The sequence below is a fragment of the Antedon mediterranea genome, chromosome 4 (assembly GCF_964355755.1).
Source record: "Antedon mediterranea chromosome 4, ecAntMedi1.1, whole genome shotgun sequence".
Classification (NCBI taxonomy): domain Eukaryota; kingdom Metazoa; phylum Echinodermata; class Crinoidea; order Comatulida; family Antedonidae; genus Antedon; species Antedon mediterranea.
Window position 1 is genome coordinate 24,574,543 of NC_092673.1, and position 24,814 is coordinate 24,599,356.

The following is a 24,814-nucleotide window of genomic DNA, read 5'->3' on the forward strand; positions in this document are numbered from 1 at the left end:
AATTAACCTAAATAATCCCAGAATCCAGATTTCAATTTTAAAGCAGGTTTTAACTACCCTTTTCTATTCACTGAATATAAGAATGGTATCCAGTACCGATGAATTGATGTTTGGTTTTGCGTCTAAACAAAATATTGAGATCAATCAGCTATTCGTTTTTTATTATAGTACTAGGAAAGATACCCGCACCCAGGGGATTCTCAAATGTAGATTAAAACCTTCCCTGTACAATTTCAGCATACATGCAATAGCAAAAGTGTGTACAGTATATTGAACACACGTATAAATACTAAAGCTCTGTCCACACTATCAAACTAGTTTGACAAAAAATGATGTGCCCAAATATGGTAGTAATATGTTTAAATATGGTAGTGCTATGACAACATCATGTCCATATATAAACACATCACATTTTGTTGTTTGTCACATATAACAGAGCTTTATAATTATGTATTATATTTTTCTTCCTAGGTGCATCAAATTCTGTATATTCTATTGATTATGACAATGAAAATACGAGTAATATAAGTGGTCGGAACACACCACGCTCTGCTATAAGTTTGGCCAGTAGCACAACAGACAATCCACGTCCAGATCTCATAGACTCGGCTCAGTTACCAAACAGTGGCAATATTACAGATAGATTTGGGAAATTTGAGATTGGAGATGAACTTGAGAACAAAAAAATGCATGGATTAGGTGGTGAGTTTTGTTACAATTTTCCTTTTATAATCTTGTACTGAAAACCGGCCTTTTGTTTTTTATTACTTTTAATATTAAACAAAACCTGTTTGTCTGTCTGTCTAACTTCTGTTTCATATTTGTTACCAGAGCTATGCTGTCAATTTACTTCTTTATCATATCAGTAAGAGCAGAACTATGAAAAATAATTTTCTCGAATTAGAGGACATTTTGAAAAGCAGATAAAAGTATTTTATGATAAAAATAGACTCATATCATAATGCACTGTTCCCAAAAGGATGTGGTCCAAACCACACAATAGATTTAGACATTACACATATATACTGTACACTATATACTGTATATTTTTTTGTTTTTGTGAACTCTTCCTCATTCAATTATATATACTGTATATACAATATCTGAAATCCTTTAAATCACATGTAAAGTGCGATAGAAGTAAAGAAGAAATTAAGTAAAGGTCCACAATAAATCTATTGTGTCATAACTAAAACAGGTAGAATATCTAAAGCTCTGTCTACACTATCAAACTTTATGTGATGTGCCCATATATGGACTTGATGATGTCATATCACTACTATATTTGGGCAAAACACTACCATATTTGGGCACATCAGACGTTTTTGTCAAACTGATAGTGTAGACAGAGCAGAGCTTAAAACATAAATCCAAATGTTCTGTAGACGCATAAATATTTTACACGTCACATTCATGTACGTTACTACTGTAAGATTGTCTTTTCTTACATTTAAGATGGCTATTTTATGAGGGTATCATAGATTATACAGGATGTATTTTTATCTAACTGTTAATATGTTTTAAATTCTGTTCTATTTAGAAACTTTCAGTGATACATGGAGTACAGACGTTATCGAGAGTGATAACTCCGAACCCTCAGAAGCTAATCCTACAGAAAGACTTCAGGAAATCTCTGAGTCTGAATTAGAGTACAGTGCACTTGGAGCGGTTGCCCGGCTTCCAGAGAGCACTATCGAGATTTCAGAAACCACAAGTGAGACTTGGAGTGTGGACGTATTACAAAGCGATTCAGAAGCATTGGATGATAGGTTAATAGAGGTTGCTGATGCTCCTGAAGTAACAGGTAGGTTCCAACAAGTGACATCTCAAAATGAACTTTAGCTCTGTCTACACTATCAAATGTGACAAAAATGTGAGGTGCCCATATATGGACATGATGTCATATCACTACCATACTTTGGCATATCACTACCATATATAGGCACATCACACCTTTTTTGCCAAACTAGTTTGATAGTGTAGACAGCGCTTAAGAGTTTGCCATTTATATTCTTTAAAAAAAGCCAGTAATAAACATTTTATCTTCCCGGCTCCCATGTTCATGTTATGCAGCCTCTTATTGTCATATAATATTGACTGCTTTTCTTAAGTTTATTTTGATTATTTAAACAAAATTTATTATTTATTTTGAGAATTACTTATAGTGAATATGCTCATGTTAAACAAATTTAGCATAAACTGTTTTTATTCTTTGCAATATGAGATTTACAATATTTTATGTTATATTAAGGTTTAGAATTGTTGGAAGAAGAGAATGAAGAACAAATGTCTTCGAAAGTAAGTGAGGGTCAAAGTTCACGTCGCAGTTCCTATGGCAGTCAGAGCATAGGTCGGAGTTCAAATAATGATAGTCCAAGTGAGGATAATCCGAAAAAGGAACAGGTAAGTTTTATTTTCTGCATTAGTAAATTAAGAAATTGTTTGGAAGTTGGTAGTGGCTTGCCACTGTACTGTAAGTCAGGCCACATTTAAACACAACCAAATCTGCAGAACCGTCTTTTTAAATTAACCCACTTCTAAATTACCAACCATATCATAAAAGTTAAAGAGCATTTTTTAATCAAACCACACATGCACAAAGACACACTAACTATATGTAAGGGAATATTAAAATGCTAGGTGATCTATTAGTATTTAATAGTAAAAGGCTTTAAATAGAGAATGGAAGAAATGGTATATTGGAGAATAAAACAATTCCATTTAGGAATATAATTACAAATTTTAATCAGGATTGAATTTTCTATTTTTGCGATGAATTATTTGTTTTGGCCTTATTAACATGCCTGTTTTACTAGCCATCTTGTAATTGGTTAATATCTAATAACTTTCCTCTAATCTGATTGGATGGGATGCAGACTAACATGCCCGGATGAAAGTAAACATCCTGATAAAACTCTTCACCCTATGGTTGTTGTGTGCTGTCTTCATTAACTTGCTAAATGTTAAAATGTGTGCATAAGTAACTGTACCTAAATATGTGATGTGCCCATATATGGACATGATGATGACATATCACTACCATATTTGGGCATATCACTACCTGAATATTTTCACAATGCCGTAATATTTGCACTTTCAATATTGTCTCCATCTGTTTTGGTTAAGGTAAAAATGTCATCAGGTTTTCATGTTTCAATCTTATTTAACTGTTTGTTTTTATTTGCTATTTATTATCAGTTAATCATTGATCTAAATTTTTGGCTAACCTGGTTTCAAATGTTTTACTCGGATTACCAGGTCATAGTTCATGGAAGTAGAATGTTAATTTAACAATGTATTCTAGATCTTTAAATTTTAAAATTTGTATTTTTTTAAATTTTATTTCATCATCACCCTACAGTGACCAAACGTCACTATTAACAGGGTTTATTTATTTATTCTTTCTTTTGGCTGGATTGCATTTTTGGTAATGCAGTACTGCTTTCCAAAATGGTCCAGTTATACGTTTAAAAGTAAATAAAATTTATAACATATATAAATACAAAGTAGGCCTAATTTAAATAATATATACAGAACAGTTATAATATAATATAATATATACAAACAAAAATCAACAGATAACAAGACAACATTTAAATATTACTGACATTAGACAAAACCCTTGTGACGGAAACAAGCAAATAATGATAAAACTGAACAAAAGTGAAAGAAGGTTATGCAAGACAGGTCTATATTGGATAGTATAGCACAATCAATTTGAAGTATACCTGTAAGGTACAAAGCATTAAAAAATAATAATAATAAATAAAATTAAATAAAATTTCTTAAAACCTTGCACATCTACACAAACATCAAGTGGTTTTGGAAGATATAATCTCTGCTAATTTCTACTGGTTGGTTTGTTTGTTTATATGTTTTTCTGCACACAAATAACATTTACAATGAAAGAACAAAGTTACAGAAGTGAAAAAAAGTATGCAGAAGAGAGCTAAAATAAGAGACAAACTTTAAACTGGTGATGATGAAATAATTTATATAATGTTGGTATTATTGTTTTAACAAATAATTTGGATAATTAATCATTTAAGTGGAAGTATTTTATCCATTGGTTCTAATAGGCGCAAGGACATACAGACAGTCTTACTACACCAACAGTCCACTTTACCAAGGAGGGCGGAGCCCATGCCAACCAATCTGTGAACCCATTGGATGATTTTGGGATGCCGTCATTTTCGAAGCAATCGACCAATCGGGAGTCTCAAGATAAAAGACCATCAACTGTTGTTGTGGATCATTTTTACGAGCTAGAAGGAAATAATAAATTATCGACGCCGTTAAATCAATTGGAAGCTTCCCGGTCTGAATCTAAAATTGATGCATTATTGGTAGACTTTGATCCTTTCGCAACTAATACATACCATCAACAAACTTCCTCAAAACAATCCAACACTCTTCCTCTTGGTGCTAGACCTAAACAAAAATTTATAATCACGTCACAACTGTACGATGAGAAAGGACAACGCGGACCGATTGGAGTGACAAATCCTCTTTACGAATTAAGCAACGGGGATTTTCATTCCAATGGCGCGATAAAGTCCAACACATTGAATCCGTTTAATCGACATAGTCACCCATTCTCTCAAAAAGCTGTTGATCCAATTCACGGTGAAAACGATATATTCTTTTTAACTGATAAACCAAAGAGAAGAACAAACCCATTTGATACATCTAGTAATCCTAACCCATTTGATGAGGACAAGGAACAGGGAGCTTGTCTTGAAAATGATTTTACCCCCACACAGGAAAACTGCAAAGGTTGTTTTGAAGATGCACTTATAAACGTTGGCAATGAAGAATCTGTAAATAAACCCAAAGAACATACAAATGACTCCATTCAAGATCACAGTATGGAAGAAAGGGATATCTTTCCTTCCAACGACAAAGAACCACCGTCATCTAATTCCTACAGTTCAACACGTGTCGATAGCGGTTTTGCATCCGGTGAATCTGTAGACCTGACACATTTGCGCGAGAATAGCTTCACAAGTTCCGGAAGTCTTAGCAGTGCCTCTGGAATGCTGGCATCCTCAGAGAGTGGACGTTTGACATCGTCTGGAAGCTACACCAAACCAAGCATTGCAACCAATTTTGGTCGGTCTATCAGCTTTGAAAGCAACACAGGAGAAAAGGCTGTAAGTGAACATGTGTGTATAGTGTTGCCATGTTCTTGTTAATTTATGGCCCAATTTCAATGTACTAACATGATAGATAATGATGGTTTTACATATCTTGTTTTATCATAAATTGCAAATTATAATACTTTCTATAAATTAGATTTTGTTGATGTTGTTCATTAATATATTCTGTGGGCATTATTTTTTTTCCAACTTGTTAAGGCAGAAATCTTGAATATTGCATAAATTAAGACCTAATAGATAGTACTTTGTCAACAGTTGTCTACAAGCCTGCTCTTTGGGTAAATGGTTAAGGTCAATTTACACAAAAAAAGTGTTAACGGTATGCGGAAAACCATGTGCTTGTTTCACGTAGAATCTTTATCCTGTGGTTTCTGCTCTGACCACATGTCCACTCCATGTTGTATGTAAATGGTCATAAGAAATGACATTTTTTTTCCGTTTAACACGTACCATTACCGCTCATCTGTGTCTTTAGTATTCAGCATTTTATTCGGTAGACTAGGGTTCAAAACCCATTTTCTTTAAAGTGAGACTAAGAGATTATTCATGCATTATTCATGATTTCTGTTTTAACACTTCAGAAAAAATTAACTGGTAGTACAGTACCGTAGTGTATGTGTACTTGTAGTTCTTCTCTTAATACTCACTCACTGACTAAAACAAACTTACCAACTTTCACTAATTCTTACTACTACTGGTTCACTCCAATCTTCACTATTATCACCTTATATATATATTTACGTTTTTATCAAATATTTATATAAAATTTATATATATATATATCTCATATCATTTTATATATACATTTTCAGAATAACCAGCAAATGAAGGCTAAAACTATGAAAGCACGGAATCTTAAGGTTGACCAGCAGTTTTCCTAATTTCCATGCCATGCTCTCGCTTGTCAAATTACTTCTACTGTAGTTCTTTCCCTTAATTCTAGTATAATAGATAATTCTGTTTGCAAATTCCTTATGTTGGTCATAGTGACTGCAATGCTAAATCAACAGTAAAGACAGATAGACAATTCATACTAACCGACTGAAATGAAAATGGTTTCTTGGGCTCTTTCTGGTGAATTACAAAACAGTGGGCGGAGATCACTCAATTTCTGTTGGAATGTAAATAATTTGGCAGGACATTATGTATTCAAATTTCAATTATCCTTGCGTAATCGACTTACTCACCAATTATATCAGCAAATATTTGCTTTATCCTCTATTGATCATCATGCTTCTCAGCTTTCCCATGAATGATATTGGTGACTGCTCTTTTGGTTCTCAAAATAAAATGTTGCATCTGCTGATTCTTTTGCAAAGGAATCAGCTTTCCCACAACAAAATATATCGGTGACTGATCTTGCGCATTAACGATATGCAACAATAGTGCATTATCCACTTGCGATGGAATATGTCTGTAGATACTGATCTTAACGTAGCAGTTTCCAATTTAATTGATAAAGAAACTTAAATGACTACGGAGGTATTAAGGAACTAACTACAGTAGAATTACTGGAACTGGTTGTTTTCCCTGTTTTATATCGAATGATAAAAGCATTTTTTGTTGTGATGTTTAATAAATTAAAAAAGAAAAGAAAAAAAAACTAAAGAAAGAAAACTAATAGTTATGGTTTGAAACAATGGCTTGTTTTATAATCCTTATTTTGTCTTTTTTTGATTGAATGATTTTTATTGTGTGTTTATTATTTTGCTAAATTTGAAGGAAAAAAACCGCCAAAAAACCTTCTGTAGCTAAAAAAAATGTAGGATTTAGTACAAAGAATGGCACCAAGGTTTACTTTTTTTTATTATTTCATTCTATATAATTGATTTGATTAAAAAAACAACAAGAAACATGTATTGAAATCTTATAATATAGTAATTATTTAAATTGTGGGTGTTCATTAGTATTATTTATGAGTTATTAATTTTATGTTCTTATTGTAGTGATATTGTATTTATGTTTTTTTTATATATATATTATTTTTTTATTTTCATAACTGTATGTTTTGGTGTGCGTACATACTGTCTGTTTTGCATGTAGACTGCGATGTATACTAATTGCATGGTTTAAGTATTATAAAATTATTTTGCCAATCACAAAATAATATTTACTGTTTGTTATTCCATAAAGGTTGTTTTACTTTGGGTTGCACCAATGCTCTACCTTAAAACATGGACACAACTTTTAAGAATTCCTTAATCTTGTATTAGGGATTATTGTTTAGATTCTAGATTATTTTCCAGATTCTAGATTATTTGTCATTAAGCATAGTTTTTAAAGGTTTTACCTTGTTGAGCTGCATAACTTCAGAATTAGGATTCAAAATTAAAAGGTCAAAATTAAATTACGCCTACAGAGTGCAAATTTACCCACACTAAAACACGCTAAAATGTTCTGTTACTATTTAATGTTTCCTTTTCCTATGCCTGACATTTCAAACAAACCTGTCCTACATTAATATCACAAATAAAAAAACAATATTAATTTTACCATTTAGCAAAAATTAAATTATCTAGCTTCGTCCCATATAATTGCATTAATAATTTGACTGATCATGCCTTCATTGTTTATACATGATTCAATCACTTTCAAGGTTTGTTGTCATTCCTTCTTTCGATGAGTAACACTCACTAAAAATATCGTCTGCCTCAAATTCATTTATTTGTCACGTCGTACATGCATGTTTACCCTCTTAATCCAAGGCTGTACAGTAATACTTATAAGAGAATTTCCAGACAGAAGTTTGGTTTTTTTTTTCGAAGAGGGTTATGTTAGGGGATGCAACATAATAATATGGGTTAAGGTCGTTGCTTTTTTTCTACCCTTGAGAAATTTTAAAGTGAAATAACATTCAGAGTAGGGCAACACACAATATGATTTTTTTACATTAAACTTTCACTAATAATATTTCTGTTTCATTAATTATTTAACTGTTTTATATTTAATGTAATTAATGAACAAGATACATATACAGTATTTCAAAAGTAGGCCAGACTGTCTTTATATTGATGAATTCAATTGATGTTAAACATTACTATAGTCCTTTCAATTCTTAGAAAACAAATTTTAAATGTAGGTCAACATTTTGTTGAAATTTATGTAGGTGCTTTTTAGTTCAATCAATGTCTATGGTAATTATGTTTACCATATAATGTAGTTCATATTGTTTTTGCACTTTGTCAATTGTGAACCTCACATAAAATTCTTTTTTTTTTTTCAAGCAAAAAAACAGTATAGAAATCCCTTTAAAAAACTTTGGCTAGAATTTGCCAAAAAACACATTCCACTTTGGTTAGAAAAAGCAATTTGAATATAAAAGAATCATTTCATAGTTTTGTATAATTTATTATTGCATACACAGGTTTAAAAAGGACAATGTTAAACAATATTTTGCTTTTATTTTTAATTTAGCATGTTGTTTTACGAAAAAAGAGAGTTTAATACTAATTTCGACTTGCATTTGTTTGGTATCTAATTTACTAAAATAAATTTACTAATTAAATTATAGTTAATTTAGCGACACAATTATTTTGAAATAACAGAAAGTTTTCTCTTTTAGGAAAATGGTTCAGAAAAAGGCAAACCTTGGTGGAAAAATTTGATAGGTAAATTGTTTTTTTTTATACCTAAATGTTGATTTGATATATTGGAGCATTTACCTACATTACAGTATTGCATTGATAATTAATAGACAAGACATTATGAATATTAAAGATGTATCTTGTCCCCCTGAAAAAAAATTTTTTTTCTTGAGTACGCCATTTTATTGGATTTTTTTAAAAATGTATTACCTTAAGAACTGTAATTTAAAGCAAAATATAGTCAAATTTGACTGCTAGCTAATGGGTTTTTGGTTGAATTTAACCATTTATTTTGTCATTTTATAAGTGAAAACAATAAAAATGCTTTTTTTATACGGAAGTGATTAACTTTATTAAAACTACAAACAAATAGTCTGATTTTATTCATCTTTATTTTTCATGTTTTTGGGAGACAATATATCTTGAATGATTATAATTATCTTTGTTATTAATATTATCCTAATTTTGAACTTAATTAACAGGAAGTCGTAAACCAAAGAATCGTTCAAGTAAAGAGGAGACAAAAGAACTTGGAGGCAAACCAAAAAAGAGCTCAAGTACAGAAGGAATTCAGATAACTGGCATAAGTAACCAAGGACTCCAAGATAATTTGTATAACCATGGTATGAACATTTCAGCATCTTTGGGCCCGTTTATACAAAACTCTAAATCAACACGCATCGACATTGGCATGTTGTATAAACAGAAATGGATTCCGTGTAATTTACTAAACCACTTGGAAAGGCTACTTGAAAAGACTACTTGAGGACCGGCCAAATTCGACCGGTTGGTGAGCTGAAGTAGCCTTTTTAAGTAGCCTCAGGGGACAAGTTTCCCTTTATTATAGCAGCATACATTTGGCTGTGACTGACCTTCCTATTCATAACACGGGAGTTAACATTCATGTATCAACGCCCCTTTAAGATATAAACAAATATTTATATGAGAATTCAATTCAATTCCTGCTAGTTTCGTGCTTAAAGATTTTGTAAACAAAGCTTATCTTGTATAGATAAAGAGATGAGAATATGAGATATTAAAATAACATCATGTAAATAAGCATTCTATTCTCTGAAGTTAAAGATTCAGGTACAACTTAAGTAAAACATTGTTTGTTCTTCCTTAAAAAAAATATGTTACTATCCTTTTCCTAGATGATGGTAGCATTGGATTAATGTCGTCATCTGTACCAGACACAACTAGCGAAGATATCTTAGATAAATACCGTGGGCTTGGAAAAGCTCAGTCACATGATCTCCTGGCAGACGTAGATGAACCAGGTAAGTTTGCTAGGCTACTGTCGCACCCAAATTAATCTGATACTAATATATTAATATGAGTAGATCAAACCATAGACATAACACAAAAATGTAATTATCAATCCAATTCATTCCATGATCTTTCCATAATGGTGAGACAATGTATTAAATATGTATATAAATTCTATAGAAATTCTATAAAATTATAGGTTCTATAGGAAAAAAGAAACATTCAATAGACACAAAATAAATTCTATAGAAATTTAAATATGTTTCTTTAGAAATGTTGTACTTCTATAGAATACCATAGAGATCTATAAAATGTTCTATAGAACTCTATAGAATTCTATAGAACTGTTTTGTAAGGGCAAGCACAGGTTTGTGACCAACATCAAAGAACTTATAACACAAGAATCTTCTGTTCGTCCGAAACGCGTAACAATTTCGAAAGGCATTGTGGGATAGAATAGAGCTATGGGTGGCGCCATTGTGAGCCATGGAGTAGGGCGCCCGCATCAAATTAGAATGTCAAAATCATAGAGGGGATCTGGTAATACTCTAGGTGGGGTAGAGTAATTGACTAAGGAGTAGGGCGCCCGCATCAAATTAGAAAGTCAAAATCATAGAGGGGATCTGCTAATACTCTAGGGGGGGTAGAGTAATTGACTTCCTAGTTTGGAGGGGGCGCTGCTCCATGCTATGAAATGGCGTCGCCCAGTTTGACCTTTTAACCCTGTACTTCCGATACTGTGTTTTGAATGCAAATTGAAGAACAGGAGATTCTTGTGTTTTAAGTTCTTTGCCAACATGTTCTATTGGTTCTGGTGGTAGAACATGTCTACTTGGACAAGAATCATAAACCATAATGCCAGTGTACAAAATTATTCTGGTTAGTTTTATAAAAATGTAGTAAACTATTTGAGGTTCTCTGCTGTCTTGTTCAATACAGCACTACCATACACAGAAAACAAAAATGCTAGATAACTACCTGCCCACCACAATGTGACTGATTCTACAGCTCTGTCTACGCTGTCAAACTTTATGTGACAAAAAAAATGTGATGTGCCTATATATAGACATGATGACATCATATCACTACCATATTTGAGCATCACTACCATATTTGGGCACACTTTTTTTGTCAAACTAGTTTGATAGTGTAGACAGAGCTTTAGAAAAAAATATTTGTTGACATATTGAGATACTTATAAATTGCATGATTTTTTTTACTTTGCCAGATAATTTACTTTTATTCGGTGGGATTCAAGATCGTCAATCATCCATAATCGATCAAGATGGCCAATCAGTGGACAGCGACCTTGAGTCGTCTTACTCGTTTCAGGATGCCAAGCGTAAACTGCGCATTGTTTTATGCGCTGCAGACTTCCACACCCTTCCTTGGTTGACAAACTTCTCGCACAGACACCGTGCACGCTCTATCATTGGTTGTGTCATTCAGAAAGACATTTCAAGTTATCCTGAGAATGAACTAATTGCGTTTCTAAAAGTTCAATTAGCTGAGGCTATAAATCTACAAAATAAATCGTTGATAGCACAGTTACACGAAACGTTAAGATGCGTCAGCAACTTTGATGATGAGACGTAAGTTTAAGTATATCGTAGAATTCCTATATGACCCAATAAAGTGTCTCCTTAGTAGGGAATCCCCTTAAAAACTGTCCAGTTCTACTCTATGAGCTATGGTTACACAATCTTTTCTCAATCAAGCTTGTTCTGATGCAACAATTACACCAGTTAAACATCCAATAATTTCCCAATGACATCTATATCATGTGACTACCGTTGTATTCTGAAACCTATAGGAGTTAATGTTACATATGAAATCTTTGGTAATTGTAGATTTGTGTTGAGTAGACCTAGTCTGACTGTATAATCGGTACACGACGAAGTTCAATTACGTCAGATTAGTGGAAAACATCTGACCAATTAACAAACTCTAGTTAATATTGTATGTTTTTTCTCATTTAAGAACCAAAAAGTTAGTGTCATCATTAACTGAAGACTATGAGAACAGAAGCCCTTACATCAGTTATTTAGTGATATCTCGTAAAGGACTTATAGCATCCAAGTCTCACCTTGAAAGGTTACTAGAACGAGTAGAAAGGTAAGGGTTACTGAAACAAACTTGACCAAACACTTGTTTGTCACTGTTTGTGTTGCCTGCCTACACTAGTTACTACATGGTGTCTATGTGTTCTCTCTAGGATCACATTTAAAAAAAGACTTACTTTACTAGCTTGAGTTCACTAACTTTAGCAATTTCAATTTCTGTATCTCCTTAATTTTCATTTATATTTGAATTCATGCAATGCACAAAAACAGAGACACTGCTTTGATTGAATTATAAACATAAACAACTTCTAACTATAACAATTTATCAATATTGACAACCAGGGCAAGTGGCTACTTGTGCAAATTAACTGTGGTTGCTAGGGAAGCTTATCATAGGAGAAAACAACGAAAGTAATTTTATCATTAATTCAACTCTGAAACATGTTGTGACAGTTTAAAGTTTAATAAGCAATTTATATATCTTTTTTGCAGAGATAAATTTGTCAGTAATAAGTATTTCACATCTGTTTGTGTGAGACTTTTTCTGGGTCGCCAAGAAGATGCAATCTTGAAGTTCATAGGTGATTTCAAACGATTAACAGTTTCAGACGAAAAGGTGACTTTTATTAATCTATGATTTATGATAATTGCAGTTAAAAAATCAGGAGTTCATCTGTCACTCTTTATTAAATGCTCATTCCTCTGGGGGTCTGTGAGGCATGAGATACAATCTATGAGTCTCTTAATACTGAAAATTACAAAATAATAGCGATTCCTATTCAAATGTTTCAGGACTAAAACTTATTTTCCCCTAAAAACATGAACAATTCAGATTATAAAATCAGTCTTTAAATAGGCCGTTTTGCAGTTTTAATGATAAACTTATTCACTTCTGTAAACAACAATTATTATTTCACTTATAAAAAGACGAAACAAGTATTTGGAAATGAAGTTTATTGTATTGTAAAGTGAATGAATATTGAATATAGGCTGCTTGTTTTTATTTTGTATTCTCTCTTAATGTATATCCTTAACTTCAAACACACTTCAGGAAATATATAACTACATAATAATACAACAATATGAATATCTATTTGCTTTTCTTTGCCAGATATGATTTTTATATCAACATTTTTTTTTTTTACATTATTATTAATAAATATTTTGTTTTTTTTAGACTGATCTTGTTGAGGATTTTCTTAGCATTCTAAAAAATTGGATTCAACAGGATGCTATTTGGTCATGTAAGTTTGAAATAATTGTGTGCCTCTGACTTAAGACAGGACTTGAACCACAACCTCACAGTCACAAACAAGTCCTTTCACTCTATATGTTCTAAACATGTTATTATATTTTAAATCATTTGATCTATATATAGAGAGCATGATTAATATATTTATTAAATAAATGACAAAGAATGTTCTAAAAATATTCCTGGAGTGTCCTTCATTTTTGTCATTACATCTGTCCAAACATTTTGGCATTGCATATACTTGGTTATGGTTATTATACATGACTAATAGTTATGATTATTATTATTATTATTATTATTATTATTATTATTATTATTACAAAAAATGTATATCATCTAGTGATATGATATTGCTTTATGGCCTATTGAATACACATTTAAAACCATAGTTAATGTACTTCCACAATCCAATCTTTGTCAGCTTTAGTGACAATTGATATTCTAGGATATTGTAGGTTGGATTTGTTGAAGTTGCTTAAATGTTTTCTTTTTTTGTTTTTGTATGATTTGTGTATGGATTAAAGGAAATGAATAAAGGAGATGAATAAAGGAGATGAATAAATATATTGATTGATTACCATTTTAAAGACAAGGGATAAACATTATATTAAAAAATATTACATTAAACTTTAAAATAATAATTCTTTTAAACAGCTGCTAGTGAGGCACAGAAATTGGACGCAGAGGTTGCTACGGAACGTGCGATAATGGGTCGTATTTACCAATTGGCTCTCTACCCTAATGCGGATGGTGATACTCATCGAGATCAGTAAGTAATTGTATACAATTTTAATTTTAATTGTCAATTTAAAGACTTGAGCTTTGCCTTAATATCTGCTTGAACAGAAGATCAAATATCTAAATATATCTATCAGGATTTCATTGTCATTTCTAAACATTATCCATATTTGGTGTGTTTGCCGTATCACACAAAATCATAGTGGGCAAAACTAAAACTGAAGCTGAACAGCGTTTATAACATTTCTACATCATTTGACAATCTATCTATATTTATTTGTATTCATTTTGTATAGAGTGCTACATGAACATATTCAGCGGCTTTCAAAGGTAGTAACAGCTTCTCACAAAGCTTTACAGATTCCAGAGAAATATAGGAGGGAATCCCCCTGGCCAGCAGCACAAGCTGAGATTCTTAACATTAATGTGTACAAAGTAAGTATATTGCATCCACTTTTAAGCAGTTTGTATAGTTTTGTTGTAGTTGCTTTAATATAATACTTAAAGATGTTTGTCCTCCAAAAACATGAAAAATAAAAATTAATAAAATAAATAGGCCATTTTGCAGTTTTAATATTATTCACTTTTATAAAAAAAAAAAAAAATGTTTAATTTTAACCCAAAACCATTGTCTTACAGACAATTTAAGTATTTTTTCTTTAAATTTTTTGTCCGGTAAATAATTGGGTTTTTTTTCGGATCCAATTTTTGGTCAAAGTGAATACCTATTATGTGACATTAAAATGGCATATTGAGGAGACAATTTTTTTAATGATATGCACGTCTAGAAATTGAACACTGCCAGTATGAGTTTGTCTGGACCAATGCATTAATTTTAAGTATCTAAAATTTCACTATTCAAGCAATCGTCATCAAATCAATCAATCTATCAACAAACTATTTAAATATAACAGATGCTTTAAATCTTTTCTTTCTCCAGACACCAAAAGATAAACTACAGTGTGTTTTGCGCTGCTGCTCGATCGTTATGAACCTGCTGAACATGGCAAGCGACAATTCAGTGCCAGGGGCCGACGATTTTGTACCCGTAATGGTGTTCGTCTTGATCAAAGCTAACCCGCCAAGCCTTCTCTCAACCGTGCAGTACGTCAACAGTTTCTATGATAACAGATTAAGCGGTGAGGAGATGTATTGGTGGATGCAGTTCTCGGCAGCGATTGAATTTATCAAGACTATCGACGACCGGAAATGAATACAATGTATCTGTATCAAAGTTTTTTGTCCATCCACACTATCAAACTGTATGTGATGTGATGTGATGTGTCCATATATGGACATGATGACATCATATCACTACCATATTTGGGTATATCACTACCATATTTAGACACACTCTCTGTAGGTACAGTTAAAAATGGCTTTATTAAGTAACTCTTGATTTGGGATGTATTGGACTTGGCTGTTTTGAGCATATAATAAGCAGATCTATATCCTCCAGCTCCTCGATGTTTGTATGCGAACATTGGGAGCAGATCACTGCAAGGTGACCAGTCAATTATGTCTTCTTAATTTGTTGCCAGTCATCATCTGGACCTGCAAACCACCAAGTGTGCACAATGAATAAACATGACCAAACTTTTTCCTAGGTCATTGTGAATCATAAGCTCCTCGTCGTATTTACTTAACTTGTCCAGGTGCTCCAATCATTTTCTTTGTCCCAACACTTTTTCTGGCAGTGTAATAAGATGCAAATGGAGATTAGTAAAATAAGATGAAAAGGTTGAATTTTAGTGCTAGATTAAGTACTAATAAATAACTACTGATTAGTATGACTTTATTGATTGAATTATTTTATTAATTACTTTTGATAAAGGTGTACACAAATGTAAGCAATACTAAAACTTATAAGCAATTTTTGTCATTTAGTACTTTCTCAATTATTTAGACTTAATTTTTTTTTTAAATAAATATTTAAATTAATTGATTTAATTATTAATAATTTGATTGATTTCTTGTAGTCAGCAATTAGGAACATTGTTAACTTGTATTTTTAATTTATCAAATTCTAAATGCTTTATGTAACATTTTTTTTTAAACCTTTTTTTACCGATAAGATGATATTACAAAATTATACTATATTTAATAGAAATGATTTGACTTAGTAGACAGTTTTACTTTCCTGTGTAATTATCAATTCTGATTTGTAAACACTTGTTTTCATATGTCAATTGCGGTAGATTTATTTGGTATTATTTTTGGGTGATATATTTTTTTTCCATTCTCTTCCAACCTCTTTTGCATAACATTTATGCATCGAATAAGAATTAAATATTTTTGAGGTAAAAAAAACGTTATTGCTATAAAATTTAGATACTACAGTATTGTGTTTGAACTATTTTGAAAATGATTTTTTTTCTCTGACCGTACAAACATTGCCCATCAATTAGATAGATATATTCCCGAGTGGATTATTTCTTTATTTGATTTTATGACCTATATTGGTTTGTAGACAATCAAATGTTAACAATACAGATTTTCTCTAAAATAGGTTGTGAATGATGTTTGCACTGTAGGACTTTTTTTTCTAGAAGTTAGAAGACTGTTATTTGTAAACTTTTTATGAATGTGTTGTAAGCACACGCCTTACAAATACAGAAGTTTAGAATGTGTCCAAAATTTTTTTTAAAACAAAATGTATTCCTATACATATGCAGCAGCAGAATGAATCATATTGAAAGAATTTTTAGTACAGATTTTACACCTGGCCAGTATGGTAATAATGTAAAGATATTCCAATTAATATATGTAAATTAAGTACTTCGAATATATTATTCTGTTAAAGATATATATATATATCCATCTTACACTCCTATTATAAAAAAGAAATGATAAACTTTTCCCAACAGACATAGAAAATATATTTTTATTATCTTATAATGTAAAATGAATGTTAACATTCATAACATGAATGTTTCATATGTTGTGACATTATAATATGTAAATGTTTAGTAGCTTAATGTTATCTGCCTTCATCCCTTCCATACAACAAAAAATGTGATAAACTTGCCCAATTTTGTTTAACCACACCAGGTTTTACTATCAACAGCTGTTTGATCAGTGAGAGGAAATAATTTCATTTTTTTATTTATGTAATTTGGTGCTGTATATCTAATATTGAGAATTTAATTACCGTAATAATAGTCAACACTGCCAACATTGTAATAGCTGCCGCCAAAAATAGTAGAGGTAAAACGTGTAGCTTTGTGTATTTTAATACTATGTTGGCTCCATATTAGATTACCTGTATGTTTATCCAGTTAATCAAAACTGTTTGTGATCTTTTTAAAAACACCCAATCACAATTTTATTACAAAGAAATCAGAAAATCATCATTTTTGGGATATTAATTTTTCTTTTTTTATTTCCATACAGTTTTATTACAGACAGTAGCATAAATATTTAATACACTAGTTTTTAATTTGGTAACCCTTTGTTTTATCAACTGTATATTATATTATTTTTAATTATATATTATAGAACACCTCCATATTGAGACACTCCTATTCAGGGGACACTTATTCAGGTGACACCTATATTAAGTGACAAAACTTTCCTATTAAACAAACATGGATGAATAGGTTTAAACCCCATTCAAGGGTCACACTTTGTTGAGTCCCAAAGTTGTCCCCTTATTAGGAGTTCGCCTGGAGTTTAATTTGTATTTTGATTTATAAATGTAATGCTATTGGTTAGTCAATTTGAGTTAATTCAATTGGGTTCTTTTAAGTACTATTTTTAAAATTTAAGAAAAAATTTTTTAAGAAAATACAATTTTTGGATTATATATTCTCTGGAAATATTATGTAATATATTTAGTATAATATTTGTTTATCGATGCTGGCGTCAAAAGGCTTTAAAAGTCTTTGCTAGTGACCTGTATTCCACTCAACACAATGCAATAAGGATAATGCACTGTGTTGTGTAGAATGGAATATACATGCCATAGTTTCAATTAACCAAGAAGGTACATATAAATATTATTTCATGATAATAGAAAAGTGTAAAAATTGTGGTTTATGTATGCTGTATGATTTTCTTTTCTTGGGTACATTACGTTTATGTATGACTGATTTGTGTTTTAGCCTAGCACCGTTATTTGTATAAATCGTACTCTGTATTGAAAAAGCTCTTTTTACTGTGTGCAGTATGTTTTGCTGAAAGGCAGTTTCAATCAGTCTTTTAAAATGCTTGTGCTAGATATATTTAATGTGAAATATATAGAAATAAAAATTTACAAAAAGTGGAAGAATGTTTAATAATGTTTATTTTTTAGTTTTTAAAGTGTATTAAAAAATGTTATACTTAAACAGGAAACTTTTTATAGGAAGTTTGGACAGATTTTATAGAGGTGCGGATATGTTATGCAATTGTTTTTTTTATGACACATGCTATACATGCTATCAAAATAAATTTAATTTTGATTTAAAAGTATAAAAATGACTCAGAATGTTTAATTAATTAATATTATTTATCAAAAACACATTGTATTGAGAACTCATTATGGAGCACAAAGCAAAATAATAATGAATTTATTATAATTATAGATTTTAAATTTGTTTTTATTGAACATAAACAAGACAATAATAAAATTGTATTTCACGCCCTCTATTTTCTTGAATGATGAACACCCGAGTTGATTGAACGCATGCGCTGCATAGAAAGTTTGTGGTTGCCGAGTGCTACTAGAGTGCTGCTGACAAGATGGAGAACTACAAGGTATTGGTATATAAAAACAGAGTTTTAATTGCTTTCCAATCATTAAAACTCGCATTTAAGTGTATATATTATTAGAAATATACTTAAACTAGCTTATTTTTGTTTATTTAAGTTATTACAGCGTATGGGAAAAGGAGCACAAGGCTCTGTTTTTTTGGTGGAAGACCGAAGAGATAAGGCGAAGTACATATTGAAAAAGGTATGCACTGCTGCCCTGGCGGTTCTGTATTGAATTGTATTTTGATAAATTAGCATAGGCCCTATGTAGGCCTTCCTAAAGGCCCATTTACACTAGTAGGGCGATAACGATCGACGATAAATAGATAAACATAGATTTTTGTTGATAAAACGAAAGAAATTAGAACATTTTTCATTCTAGAACTATAGGATAATCATATAGGCCTAGGCCTATGCTGTATTTAATAAAAATACTATTTTTGAAAAACCAATCAAATGACGTCATGATCAATGAAAACAATAAAATCGTTGTATTGTTAACGATATTATTGCTCTTACTAATCATGACGTCATTTGATTGGACGTGTGGAAATATTATTTTCATCAAAGGCAGCATAAATGATAATCCTCTAGTTCTAGGATGAAAACTTTTTAAAATTCTTTTGTTTTAGGTATGAAAAATGCATATTTATCTTTTTATCGTCGATCGTTATCGCCCTAGTGTAAATGGGCCTTTAGCAGGGTTTTCTGTCTCACTTATTGGTTTAAATTGAAATAAAATTACCGAAAAAATTACCTAAACCTAAAGACAACACAACTCCGTGTGTATTACCTAGTGGTCAAAATACGTATTTTTTACAGTGTGAACAAAAGCCACCTGTTGGAGAAATTTTAAGGAAATGCCTATTTATTCATATTGACTAACTAAATGCTTCCCTTTTACAAATTTCCATCTGTTTTTATAGAATTCATTACTAAGCCTACTTTTTTTAAATACTGATAATTATAGTGTATGCATCATTAGTTCTTCCTGAAACGTTCTCCACATCTAGTTTCGGTCTTTAATTTTTTTGTATTCATTTTACCTGTTCATTTTGAAGTACTTAATTTTCATTCAGCAAGAACTCAACGAATTTGTTTAAGTTGTGATTTTCAATCACTATTTTCCTTTAATGCCTTATCATATCTTGTCTCATTTGATTATCATAAAAGTAAAAAGAACACTGAAATTACTTTAATTAAAATAAAAGTCTCACAAATACTACAGTACCTTACCTATAACCTCTTCGAGCATATCACAAATAGGTTTATTTATAAATATTTACACTTTACAAGTCTCACAAACTAAAAATAAATGTTTACAGTCCTCAAAAAAGTGTAAAGTAACTTTGAAATGCAATAGGATGTTAGGTTTTATACGATCAATTGCCACAGGTTGTTCTACATCTGTTTTACTTAAACTTTATAAATGTCTTGTTCTTCCCCATATTCCATATTGCTCTCCTGTTTGGTATCCTTATCGTCAAGATGTCATATTAATAAGATAGAGAAAATTCAAAGAAGGGCAAGTCGATTTATCCTTCATCAACGAATCTTAGATCAGCCATATTCTGACCGATTAACTAGACTGAATTTGATGACAACTGAATCAAATCGAGATTATTTTACCGTTATTTTTGTTACAAATATATTATATAAATTACAGAATAGTTTTATTTTAAATATGTTGACTATCAATTGTAGGCATTTGGATGTTCTAACTTTTAAACATCTTGCATCCAAAACTGATAGTGGAAAGCATTGTATCCCAACCAGATTTATTCGTTTGTGGAATTCACTACCGGTCAATATTAAAGACGCCTTTGTATGCGGAAGTTGGGTACAATTTAAAAACATGTTAATGGACCACATTAAAAACACTATGCCTCTTTAATGTATAATTATGGTATTAATATTACATATTTACATTGTTTTATGTTTTAATGTATGCTTTGAGTGCTGGTGTGGCACGCCTTATGGCGACAGTGGTCCTTTGACCTCCTTTGCCACTCCTTGGCACACTCAAAGTTTATGTATTGTTTTAATGTTGCTAAAATTAATAAAATAAAATAAAATAAAGTTTCTTAAAGTGTCAAGCACTTGTTATTGTATCATGTATCTCTCACTAATTATACAATGGCCTTTTTAATTATTTTTTTTATCCTTCAAAGCCAACGTAATTAACATTTTGTGCAATTTTTAATTAAACAGGTAGAATGCTCTGATGAAGGCGAAGCAAACAAAGCATTTAAAGAGGTAACTAACACATTAATTAATTAAATTGATACTATTTAAACATTGAATTGTTAAAAATTTAAATTACTATTTTTTATGTTTTATCTTTAGAATTACATTGGCTAGATTTAGACCAAGGAGGAATACATTTTAATTAGATATTTGTAGAATTCAAACAGGGTTCCAATCACAAAACCCTCAATTACATTATTGCCAGTCAGTTTTCACTTCCAATGAAAAAAACTGCAAAATTTTGTATTGTAGTTTCATAAGTGTTTGTTGATTTAAATATACAAATTTATATATTTTGGCAAATTGCCAAGGATAACCATATAAGCGAATTCATTCACTATCCTTCTTAAAGGTGGCAATCCTGTTCGCATAGACAAACATATACACAAGATGCTCCACATAAAACAAAGTCTTTATTAATATTACAAGTCTTTGAACATCAAAATACAATGAAGAAACAGTAAAACTACATTAAAAGGCAAAATTACAACTTATTTAATTAAAGTCTAATCAGATATGGAACAGGACTGCAGAAATAGTGTTTGGTATCACATTGAGTTTTAACAAACGTTTGCCTACAGTATGTCTAGTATTATAAGGAGAAGACTTGTAAGATAATAAAGCAATGTAGTCTAGTGGAATCTCTACAGAGGCTTTTGGCAAATAAGGTACAATGGACTTTGGCCAATTTAAACAATACCAATTTTGCAGTAGATAATTTACCTTTTAGCCTTGCATTATTGACTTTCTTTTATTTCTGACAGTAGGCTGTCCTGACTCATTAAGTCCCAGATTACACTACTTCACTAATTAATCAATACTCTAGTATTGAAACTAAACTTGTTAGTTTTAAGACATACAAAGAAGGACTGACAACTCTTAACAAAAAAAAATGTTTGCTTTTGACAAACAAACAAGATTAATTAGTATTAGATTTTTCAAGTGTTTGCTGTATGGCACGATAACAATTGATATTATTGCATTTTTCAGGCAGGATGTACTGTACATGGTACATTTTAAAATGTACAATTAAGATATAATTTTGAGCCTCTGTGTCTAAACATTTTTAGAAATTTTAGAAAATATATTTATATGTTACACAGGTTTAGTCCACATGGTACACTACATTATACAATTATTTCTAGGCTGCGATTTGAAAATCGATTTTTTATTTTGTACTTATTTCCTTATTAGAGTTTTTTTTACCGTATACCTTTTGTACTTGAACATTGTGATATAGATCGTCATGTAAGACACACTTAAACCAATTTTTATTGACATATACAGTTTAGTCATTGTGCTTGTGAGGAGCAATATTATTTTGTTATTGCTCTACTCTAAGGGTACTTCATCTGGTAATGTCAATATTGAACTATTTTTTTGCACGTAAGCAAAATTATTGACCCAATATTTTTTTTTTTAAATTGCATACTACTTTGATGTAGCTTCATTAAATTTTTTAGAAGATTTAATGTACAGAAACTAGGGTAGTTTGTTTAGTGAGGTATCCAGGATTTAATAAAGGGATTGAAGCAAGTCCACTGAGCTCGCCTTGCCAAGATAGGAACTTGTAACAGTCCTTTGATCTTATGTCTGGCTACTACAAATAGTCCTGTACAATATATTCTCCGTAGCACGCAGTGTCTGTATGGGGCGTGGAACTGATCATGTCGCAGCCACAGCTCAGCATCCTGTTGTTAGAATGCCTTAGCTGGTGGGTCTCAAACCCATGACCTCCAATTAACTCTAGGTTTAAACAAAAAAATCACAAAATAATATAGCCCAAAGGCAGTAGTTCAAAACATTTTGGACCTCCCTTTCCCTCCTCCTTCTCCCAATTTTTTTTTATAAAGATTGATGAACCTTTTGTAAAAGTAATTGATTGATTCTTTCTTTCTTTTTTTTATTCTGTTTAAATATTGATTGACTGTTGTTGGCTATTTCATACTTGTAACTGTAAGTTATTTACCAGGATCAAAGTCTGTTGTTTAATTTGCACTGATTCAATGTAAACCTCCTTATCATTCTACTCTATTAATTTTGAAAATAATCGGGTCAAGCATTATATAGTTGTAACAAAGTGTAGGTGTTTACAAGTGGTTGAAATTTTCAAAGAAATAATTTTTTGTAGTTCAATGTTTACATTGTTTGCAAGTACCACTGACTGCTCCTGTAAACATATATAAGATTTTTTTCAAAGGGTAAATTACCACAAAAAAATGAATCAATCATTGGCTGGATCTCAATCAAGATACAACTAAAATAAGCAAAAAGCTATATTCAAACGATAAGACAGCCAGTCAGAATATTATAAATAATAATAAAATAGCTGTAATAATAAAACCCCATCTTTAGGACATTCATACTTGAACTTTAACATTAGATGAACAAGGGGCATGTTTTAACACTACAGCCAACCCATATTCTTGGAAATTGTTTTTTAGCATTAAATTAAAAACACAATTTTTTATTTAATACAGTATAACATTATCTATAGAGTAGCTTTAATTGCCTTTGTCCCTCCACTAGTAGGCTTACCTACACAAGATTCGAACCAATGAAGAGGCACAATAGATACATGTAGATGTAGGTCTTTGACATCTTATAGTCTTGTATTTGATAATGAATTCGACACTCCTCTATCCTTCAATTAAAATTGTATTCTGTTACATTGTTCTGTATGCTATCTATATCCTATTTAATTGAAGCGTTGCTTAGCAATCGTAAACAGTTGAATTAACCACCCATGAAGGTGATTGTGGTTGCTGAATAAAGACATTTAAATGGACAGTAATCTCCTGTTTTGTGATAATACTAATGGTACAAAGGGCAACTTGGTTTGACTACAGAAAGAATGACTTTACAGACTTGGTAAAGAATGATAATAACAAAAACTAGTAATAACAATGTTTAGTACTAATATTTAGTACCGTAAGTTGTAAAGTTGAATGTTTTATTTAACAAGAAAAATTTAATTTAAAAATGAACAGTAATCTCCTGTTTTGTGATAATACTAAAGGTACAAAGGGCAACTTGGTTTGACTACAGAAAGAATGACTTTACAGACTTGGTAAAGAATGATAATAACAAGAAAAATATTAATAAAAAATACAGTTACCGGTAAATATCCCAATACCAGACTCTCTGAAAACTGGAAACTCTCCCAACTTCATTTTTACCTTACCATTAAACACATTCCAAATATCAGACTTTCCAGAAAACCAGACATATTTAGCAAGCCCAAAGGTGTTCGGTATTGGGAGAGATCACTGTTACACTCAAGAAGTGAAGTGAATACAATATCAAACATGCATGTTCACAGTATATTATAATCATTACGTTTTATTTGAACATGACAAATACTGGGCAGGGAAAGATTAAAAGCAAAATAGGTGGATTTAGAATGTGATGTGCCCATATATGGACAACATGATGATGTCATACTACTATATTTGGGAACATCACTACCATATTTTGACACATCACACTTTTTTTTGTCAAACTATAGTTGATAGTGTAGAGAGAGAGCTTTACAAACCCTTATTTTATCATGGACCTATCCACATGATTTTATTCTTTTAGGCTATGGCTCTACAGGAACTGGAACATCAGTACGTCTGTGGGTATAAGGAATTTTTTGTCACATGGGATAAAGAGGTAGTTACAATCATGTTATTGCAAATTATTGCAAGTATTATATATAAATGTAAAATAACCATACGTTAATGCAACTGTTCTCTGAACTATGTGGTTATGCAAATGAGTAGA

The 24,814-nt window shown here is 31.1% G+C and overlaps 2 protein-coding genes across 4 annotated transcripts in view; both read left to right on the forward strand.

Moving 5' to 3' along the window:
- Positions 1-16,032, forward strand: part of LOC140047000 (GTPase-activating protein and VPS9 domain-containing protein 1-like) — a 28,234-nt gene extending 12,202 nt beyond the window's left edge. The window contains exons 7-21 of one of the 3 annotated variants that reach the window (XM_072091794.1): positions 472-702; positions 1,541-1,804; positions 2,252-2,403; positions 4,080-5,153; positions 5,972-6,019; positions 8,722-8,767; positions 9,226-9,366; positions 9,898-10,023; positions 11,241-11,604; positions 11,993-12,127; positions 12,568-12,691; positions 13,253-13,319; positions 13,982-14,096; positions 14,362-14,500; positions 15,006-16,032. In XM_072091794.1, the coding sequence (XP_071947895.1) occupies positions 472-702; positions 1,541-1,804; positions 2,252-2,403; positions 4,080-5,153; positions 5,972-6,019; positions 8,722-8,767; positions 9,226-9,366; positions 9,898-10,023; positions 11,241-11,604; positions 11,993-12,127; positions 12,568-12,691; positions 13,253-13,319; positions 13,982-14,096; positions 14,362-14,500; positions 15,006-15,278 (3,299 nt within the window). In that variant the 3' untranslated portion in view covers positions 15,279-16,032. The remainder of the gene's footprint in view (positions 1-471; positions 703-1,540; positions 1,805-2,251; positions 2,404-4,079; positions 5,154-5,971; positions 6,020-8,721; positions 8,768-9,225; positions 9,367-9,897; positions 10,024-11,240; positions 11,605-11,992; positions 12,128-12,567; positions 12,692-13,252; positions 13,320-13,981; positions 14,097-14,361; positions 14,501-15,005) is intronic. The other 2 variants (XM_072091795.1, XM_072091797.1) reach the window with 2 other exon arrangements.
- Positions 16,033-18,774: 2,742 nt separating this feature from the next.
- Positions 18,775-24,814, forward strand: part of LOC140047001 (serine/threonine kinase-like domain-containing protein STKLD1) — a 30,187-nt gene continuing 24,147 nt past the window's right edge. Inside the window, exons 1-4 of the mRNA XM_072091798.1 lie at positions 18,775-18,802; positions 18,915-19,001; positions 21,011-21,055; positions 24,629-24,703. Coding sequence (XP_071947899.1) covers positions 18,788-18,802; positions 18,915-19,001; positions 21,011-21,055; positions 24,629-24,703 — 222 coding nt within the window. The 5' untranslated portion in view covers positions 18,775-18,787. The remainder of the gene's footprint in view (positions 18,803-18,914; positions 19,002-21,010; positions 21,056-24,628; positions 24,704-24,814) is intronic.